Raw genomic sequence first — 8,920 nt, forward strand, 5'->3', positions numbered from 1 at the left:
CCCACGGTTCAATATTGAAGTGTTCCTGAAGAGGTCGAAGGATGGACGGTCAATCATCCACAGGCACTGGCCTATAGTTGCAAAGACCTTCAACGTGAATGAAGGCTCAATATTCGCCTTCCGCTTCAGTAGTTTCCCAGATGAGATGCATCTCTCTATGTACCGTCTATGATGCTAATTTCAAAAGGTTCTAGATGTTGCATGCGAAACTTGCTGCTGGTGCAGTTGTGTAATGGGGTAGCTGAGTGCTGAAGTTATATCATGTTGTAGTCTGATGTATTTCAATTATGAAATCCTGCTTCCTTAATATGGAAATGGAATATATTATGTGCTTAATATGAATGTCAATCAGATTAGTAAATGGATTATTAATAATAGGGCAATTAGCCTGCTAATTGGGTTTTTCTATTGCAAACGGTTAATGAGAAAACACCGTGGGCGATGACCTCAGGCAACGCACACAGTTTCTAGGAATAAACCGTGTTGGATCAATGAACAATCACACACGACATTCTCTTCAAAACTGTTTGCGTTACGCCACCTTGCGCAAACGTTTTTCTTGTAGTGACTGTGTGGGATGTATATACGAACAGAAACATTTAGTGGTGACTGACTATGTGGGATGTACTTACGATCGAAAATGATTTCGTCTGTATAATTGTATTTTTTTGAGCAGTACTGCACGTATTTTTGTATTTGAGTGCTCGCCGGTCGCATACGACCTCATTTTGCCAAGCGTTTGTGCCAGAAAGGCATATCCCCAATGGTTTCTGGGTCGTGTAGAAAGGACCCCCTATCGCCCACACTCACTTGGCGACGGCTCTGAATGCCGTCGCGGAAAGGGTTAAAAACCGTTTGTTTAGGACCGACGCGTACCAGTGGTAGTTCAACTAAGCAGGGTACATGCGGATGAGCCGCCGCGATAGCTAGCCATGCTTGTCGTGGCCCGTGGATGTGGCCACAATCCAAAGCAGCCAATCGGCAGTGTGCGCGCACTGGTGACTGACGACCCCCCTGGAGAACTTCGAGGAATCATCGTTGTGCCCGATCATGTATGGCGGGCGTTGCAGTTGCGCAACTCAAAGGACGATAACCTGGCATACGCTGAAGCCGCCGAGCGAGTGGAGCATGGCGACGACCTAGGGCGAAACTTCGTAAACCTCACGCTCGTCTATATCATGGCCAACTTCGTTCACATGCTGCGTCACGACCACAATGTCCTGAACGGCGGCGGCAAGTTCTTGAACACTTCCATTGCTAGAAGTCTACGTGCTCTTCTCATCCGCTTTTACTCCATTCCAGAGCTCAAGCTCGTCTCGATATCACCTGGCAATGGAATCCTTTGAGTTGGAGCTTGGTGATCAGTGGCGTCGTGCTGGAGCTGGGCGGCCGCATGATCCCACCGGCGTCCCCCCGTCCAGATTTCTTTGGGGCAGGTATGCTGGTTGGGCTTGCTCGTGCGGTAGCCTCATTGGGGCTTTCGTGGGAAAAAAAGCTGAGAGATCGTGTACGTGGCTGCTCTTTTTTCTAAGAGAGAGAGATTGTGTGCGTGGCTAGCTATCGATTCGGGCTTGCCCTTTTTTATATAGTAGAGAAAACGGGATGTGCGACGATCTAGGAAGGCTGAGCGAGACCCAAGCTAGCTGGTAGGTTTCCTTTCCTTGCGTGCGCACAGGTTCTCGTATCATGAGAGAAGCTTTTTTTTCAAACTGTTATTTACATCTACTTTAAATCTCAGCCGTCAATCCTTATGGTTGACATAAAATTAATGGATATAAAGGGGTGACGTATGAAGAACTATGAAAGCCTCCGTATTTTAATATTAGGTATAGATATAGATACATATTTCTAGTGTTTATTGTACTACTATGATTGAAGATGAATAGATCGGAAGTTTTCCAAAAAAAAGCATCCAAAGTCATCTTTACACTTTCACCATTGCAGGCAGTACTTTCACCAAATGAAAAGAAAATGTCCCCTAAAAGAATGAAATACTTTTTTTTTGAGACAAATGAAATACTTTTTTTGAAGGAAAATGAAATACTTTTTATGAAAGAACAAAACGGAAAACCATCCCCCCCCCCTCTTTTTCTAGGGCCTGCCTCGGCCTTTCGTTCTCTCTTCACAGAGGAAAAAACCGGTAGGCCCCGGTGCTTTTCTTTTGGTCGTTGTTAAATTATAGCGCATGGGCCGAGAAAAGAAGCCCGACACATCCGATTCTCTGGGCCTCAGGTATTGCTCCTTTTTTTTATCAACTTCGCAACCCAAACCCAACCCGATCGTCGTCTACGGTTCCTTCTCGCGTACACCAAACCAGAAAGAGAGAGGTGGCGGCGGCGGCGGTGGTGAAGGTGCCTGCCATCTGGGCTACGAAGAGGGCGATGCATTCGTCGGGTGGCGAGATGGAGGCGGTGGAGAAGGCGATGCGTGACAAGCGGATGGAGGAGAGGGAGAAACGTGAGGCGGTGATGGAGGAGCGGATGGCAAAGAAGGAGAAGGAGGAGGAGGCGGAGAAGGCAAAGAAAGCGGCGATGATAAAGGCCGCGAAGGAATTTGTTGAAGAGATGGGAGGAGTCTCGTAGAGAAAATGGGGGAACCCGAGGATCCCTTTGAACAGTTTCGTGGTTTCTGGACGAGGGTTTGGGGCGAAGACGGCTATTTTGGTAAATTTGAGGATGAGAGTGAGTAGCGTAACCTCTCTGCCTACACGCGCTTTGATTTCATTTGCAGTATTATTTTCCTCCCCATCCGTCCTTACTGACATTGTGACATGTCATTGATGCAGCAACTATCCCCCCATGCGTTTCACCTTCTCTGGCGATGGCTCAACCAAGAATACGCTGCAGTTCTTTTCAGTCAAAGTTGCAAAAATTAACGAGAGCTTACAGTGGCCACTGGATGTGTATGGGTTCTTTTCCGTACGTGATGTGGTGGATCACAAACGCAACATGATCTTCTCCCGCGACAGGGATAACTGCCAGACCATCAGCCAAGAGGTTCGTCACTGTTAGTATCTGTCTCAAAATCAATCTTTTTCATGGACTATATCAGTAAGAAGTAACACATCGATCCTTAGTACAATGGTTATAAGTACTTACAGTTATGCCAATTATAGATGCTTCTAAGAAAAATGCAACGATCCAGTGTGAAGGCTTTGTTGTTCATATAAGAATAAATATGCAAGTTCGATTGTAATTTCTTGTTTGTGCGAAATTTCAATGCCAAATGTTTATGGCATTTCTTCATGAAGGAAAAAAGAGCTTCCAACATATAAGCAAAGGAGCTCATGTCACATGAAAGCCTCCAAGCCAGCCAAACTTTATTTTTTCTAAAATTATTCAATTCACCACCGCCACTACAAATTGTTTTGTATTTTCACTGACCAAAATGTCTTGTTAGAACAATTAATAGTTTACTATCAATATTAATAATTTATTCTGAACTTATCAAATTGATTTTAAAAGTGTATGTAGAGAAATGTTGCCCTTATGTAATGGTTCATGCAAGTGTTGGTTTTTTATCTTTGTAATTTTCAAGGAGCGTTTGGGAGGTGTATAATCATGTTTTTTTATCCATATAAATGGCTCTAGAATGGAATGCAATGGACAATCTCATAATTAATTGAAATTAAAGCTCTTTAAGTTTTGATTGTGATCAGCCGGATGTTGTCCTTTTTAGGGGCTTTATCGAACGCCTTGTGATGGGAATTAGGCCTACAACTGGGGTCATATTCCGTCACTTTGTGCTTATCATGAAGTGCATATGCAAGTTGTGAGTGCTGATAAGATTTGTTATCCTGCAGCACTCCCTTATCAATAGTAGAGCAGGCATTTTGTTAATGCACAAGTTTGAATTTGCGTATTATTCCGCGCATCTAATTAGTGCATGTTTTCAGGTATATAGTAGTCATATAGAAGAGCGCAACATTTAACCAACTCTTGATTATTCCCTTGAGAACTTCACAACCCTAACTTGTGCTCCCAACTCCCGCACTACGTAGTCTATTGTCCGTCTGTCCCTCAGTTCTGTTTCGGACTAGCATTCTCTTTGTTGTCTCTTTATGTAAGTAGTGTCTTGTGTTCTTGTTATGACCGGCATATTAGGGGCTTAGCCCAGTGAGTTGTGGCCCAAATTATCTTATCATTATTAGGGGCTTAGCCCAATTATCTTATCGTTATTAGGATAGTTTGCTTAGGAGTCAAGTAAACCTCTCTATATAAGGAGAGGATATGTATCAATCTAATCAAGCAAGAAGCAATCATTATTTGCTTGGCTTCCCGAAGGGAGCCGGGAGACCTAACCCTAGCCGCCTCTTGCACCGCCGCCGCCTCTTCTTCATCGCGCCACGGCGCCCCGCCGCCGGCAGCCGCGATCGCATCTCCGTCAACCCTCCCCCTTACAACCTCCGCACCACCACCCAACCCGCCGCTGCCCGTCACCACCGCGCCGCTGCCTCTCTCCACTGCGCCGCTGGCTCTCCCCACCGCCCCGCTGGACTCCACCGCCGGTGCCTCCATCGGCCGAACGCCGCCACCCTCCACCGCCGTCGCCATCTACTCGCCGGCGGAGATGACCGGGATCCTCAACGACCTCGTCACCGCCGTCCAGGGCGTACGCCTCTACCTGGCCGGGCCCTACGGGCAGCCACCGCCCTTGCAGCCGGCCGCCGCGATCGGGCCAGCCGCCCTACCCTGGTACGCGGCCACCACGGCGCCCATTGGGCCTCTACACCACCACTGGCCCGGTCAACCGCCGCCCGCCGTCGCCCCCCACTGGCCGCAGTGGCCGGCTCCGGCGCGCGCCGCGCCCCCGACGCCTCCCGCCCCACCGCCAGCCGCTGCCGCGCCTCAATGGCCACAGTGGCCGGCCCCGGCCCTCGCTGCGCCCCCGACGCCTCCCGGATCCGGGCAGCCGCAGCCCTAGCTGCCGGCCCCACCGCCGCCCGCTGCCGCGCCTCAATGGCCACAGTGGCCGGGCCCGGCCCTCGCTGCGCCCCCCACGCCACCCGGGTCCGTACCGCCGCAGCTGCCGGCCCCGCCCCCGCCCAGCACGGGGCCCCGGTCACCCACGCAGGGAGGCGTACTGATCCAGCAAGTGCGCTTCCCGCCGTCACCGTCCCCAATACCGGCCTGGCTGACCGGATCATCGCCGCTACCCGTCTACACGTCGGCTGGAGACCCGCCGGCACCCACTCTGCAGTTCGGCGATCCCTCCAGCTCGGCGGGCCACTCCATGGGCCGCGGCCATGCTGACCGGGCGCCCCAATCCTCGCTGCTTCGCACCGCCGAGCCAGTCGGCCACGACGCTCCGACTCAGACACCGCTGCGGTTTGCCAAACTGGACTTCGCCACTTATGATGGCACGGAGGACCCCCTCAACTAGCTCAACCAGTGCGAGCAGTTCTTTCGCGGGCAGCGCACCCTCGCCTCGGAGCGTACCTGGCTCGCCTCTTACCACCTCCGCGGCGCGGCACAGACCTGGTACTACGCCCTCGAGCAGGACGAGGGCAGCATGCCTCCTTGGGAGCGCTTCCGCGAGCTCTGCCTCCTTCGTTTTGGGCCACCGATCCACGGGAGCCGCCTGGCAGAGCTAGGCCGCCTTCCCTTCACCTCCACGGTTCAGGACTTCGCCGACCGTTTCCAGGCCCTAGCATGCCACGCGTCGGGCGTGACGGCGCAGCAGCGGGCTGACCTCTTCGTCGGTGGACTTCCGGATCACATCCGCGTGGACGTGGAGCTTCGGGGACCCCAGGATCTCCAGACGGCCATGTACTACGCCCGCGTGTTCGAGCGCCGCGCGGTGGCCATCTAGCATGAATCACCGTCCCGGGCCGCTGGGTCGCTACCCTGGCCGGATGGTCCCACGCAGGCTCGGCCTGCTCAGGCTTCCGCGGCACCCCTCGCCGCGACCACGGCGCGCCCGTTCCGCCGGCTCACCTCGGCCGAGCTACTCGAGTGTCGCCGCCAAGGGTTGTGCTTCAACTGCGACGAGCCCTACACTCCCGGCCACGTCTGCCCGTGACTCTTCTACCTGGAGGCTGCAGACTACATTCCGGAGGACGCCGTCGCCGCCGCCCTGGCCGCCCCAGCTGCCGCGAAGGTGTTTGACGCTGGTTGATCACCTCGAGGAGTTCAGCAAGCGCTTCCCCACCTTACAGCTCGAGGACGAGCTGTTTGTGCAGGCGGGGAGAAGTGTTATGACCGGCATATTAGGGGCTTAGCTCAGTGAGTTGTGGCCCAAGTTATCTTATCATTATTAGGGGCTTAGCCCAATTATCTTATCTTTATTAGGATCGTTTGATTAGGAATCAAGTAAACCTCTCTATATAAAGGGAGGAGATGTATCAATCTAATCAAGCAAGAAGCAATCATTATTTGCTCGGCTTCCCGAAGGGAGCCGGGAGACCTAACCCTAGTCGCCTCTTGCACCGCCGCCGCCTCTTCTTCATCGCGCCACGGCGCCCCGCCCGCGGCAGCCGCGACCGCTTCTCCGTCAACCCTCCCCCTTCCCGTACAACCTACGCCCTAGACCAGGTAGGATCCTAGCTCCTACCAGTACTCCTTTGAAATTTTGCTTGAAAGATATTCTAGCGCAATATGCAAGGAATTAGCAAAGAAATAATTTTGAACAAGACATGCTGAGTGTGGATATACGTGCAACTGAACAAATATACTATTATTTTTATGCCGGTCACTTGAGCATTAAGCTAATATTTTTGTCCCGTCATTACTGTAATGTACCTCACATTCTTTATGCTATGCATTTTCAATTCAGTGCTGCTCAATGTTTACTTTTTGTTTAGACTGGTTTGTTTAGTCTGAAGGGCTTCCAAGGTACAAAGTTGCTAACTGGCCAAACTGTGATTGTAGGCTCTTGCCTCTTACATATTCTGATCATCGTAACCTTCCTCACATTTATCTCTTTTGGAGTTCTAACGCATACATTGTCACCATAGTTATGTTCCACCTGTCTTTTTACCAACAGAGACCATAATAGTTTGGTTATGTTTCTTATTAATTACTGGTGTACTTTACATAATACTTAATTAATTGTGTGATGCAGGATCCCTATCTAACGCTGACAGGTCCAACCCGTGCTGTTGTGGTGACATCAGATCCTTTGTACTTTGAGATTGAGCTGAAAGTGAAGGGCACTGCTGAATCTGAGGATAAATATTTAAGCCGCCTAATTATGACATACAGGACAGGTTTTCTGGATAGAAGTTTCACTAGTGGGCTTAGCACTCTGGAGATGGCATTCAAAGAGATCATCCAATCTGTGGAGGCCACAATCAGTGTAAAAGTCGTTGATGGATCATGGCCAGATGGTTTTCGTGGTGTATTTTGTGCGAGCATCGATGACATAGCTAGCTTGAAAGTCAAGTTGCTGGAATGTGGAGATGATAGATTGCCTCTTGATGCTGATGGCAACATCAAGCTTAGATGCAAGGTCGTTTCTGTTGGACTTGAGGGATTGCTGAGGATTTCTGTCATGGCACAATGTATTAATGGGGATCAGGTTGTGGAGAGTCATTGCAGAGAAGATGTTAAGAGTCATGAAGTAGTGTTTGAACCCAGGAGATCGGGTACAAGCTCCAATACTGAGCTTAAAATTGGCTCTTGCAGAATGGAAGTCACTGTGAGCTGGTCCCTGTTCTCTTATCAGCTGTAACTTACCTGGCAAGGTTATTGCTACTAGAGCCCATCTGCTTTAAGCAACAGCTGTCGCGTTTTAAGTGCTATTTTGTGCCATACTAAACAAAGTATGTATTTCTTATTGTTGCCTGTATGGATAAAGTTAGATTTTCATAGGTGCTGTGTTGGCTTAATTCTAACAGTATCCATGTATGCTAGCGGAGTTCAACTTATCTTACAGAAACCCTGGCACATTTACTGCTACAATCGTAATATCGGCGTATATACTACTCCCTCTGCCTCAAAATGTGAGACATTTTTTGACACTATTAAAAAACATCTTACTTGTTCAAAAAAAAAACATCTTACATTTTGAGACAGAGGGAGTATTATTTATAAGGTTTCATCATTCTCCTATCCTTCATTATATGATTGCGGTATGTACAGCCAAACAAAGATGAAAAGCTGGGAGTTCCCTTGCTTTTACTGTCTTTGGTCTTGATGCTTACATTTGAAGATCACTTTTGTTGAAAGGGATATTCTGGAATTGAACCGGGAGCTTAGACAATCTACAACCGGAGCCCTGTATCCTCCTATTTATAAGGTTTCATCATTCTCCTATCCTTCATTATATGATTGCGGTATGTACAGCCAAACAAAGATGAAAAGCTGGGAGTTCCCTTGCTTTTACTGTCTTTGGTCTTGATGCTTACAATTTGAAGATCACTTTTGTTGAAAGGGATATTCTGGAATTGAACCGGGAGCTTAGACAATCTACAACCGGAGCCCTGTATCCTCCCCAAACATCTGGGCGGCCTGCTAGGTCATTATCTGGACAACAAATTGCCACAACCAGACTGCGCATAGCTAGACTGAGAATGCTATCAAACACACCCTAAGCGGTGGTATGGGAGGCGGCTGTTACATGCATACGGCACTCCAAAACATGCTGTCCAAGTTTGCCTGATGACTTCACGTTCACCGTGAGCATCTTCTCGCCGCTGCCCGTCCTGGTCTCCTCCACCGTGGGGGTTTCTCTCTTGAGTTCCTCCGGCACAAATCCAATCATTCATTGGGAAAGAAACTCATGATGATGTAGACAGAAATCAAACAGATAATTCTCAAAAAACATAAAAAATAAAACACATAAAATAAGTCTGAATACAAGTTCAACATAACTGAGAAATAGCCGGCGCGCATCCCTGCCCACAGCCTAGCTGCCAAGTCTTAATAGGAGTACAACATAGCTGACAAACAGAGCATACAGCCGGCGTGCACAGCCATCC

At 49.4% G+C, this 8,920-nt stretch overlaps 1 protein-coding gene across 1 annotated transcript; it reads left to right on the forward strand.

Moving 5' to 3' along the window:
• The first annotated feature begins 2,326 nt into the window (after window positions 1-2,326).
• LOC120974601 (uncharacterized) lies at window positions 2,327-7,867 on the forward strand. Its single transcript, XM_040401033.3, has 3 exons — window positions 2,327-2,681; window positions 2,786-2,996; window positions 7,063-7,867. Exons 2-3 carry the CDS (start codon window positions 2,799-2,801, stop codon window positions 7,669-7,671), a joined length of 807 nt encoding a protein of 268 aa, XP_040256967.1. The 5' UTR covers window positions 2,327-2,681; window positions 2,786-2,798; the 3' UTR covers window positions 7,672-7,867.
• The last annotated feature ends 1,053 nt before the right edge of the window (window positions 7,868-8,920 follow it).

This window comes from Aegilops tauschii, chromosome 2 (assembly GCF_002575655.3).
Source record: "Aegilops tauschii subsp. strangulata cultivar AL8/78 chromosome 2, Aet v6.0, whole genome shotgun sequence".
NCBI classification, from domain to species: Eukaryota; Viridiplantae; Streptophyta; class Magnoliopsida; order Poales; family Poaceae; genus Aegilops; species Aegilops tauschii.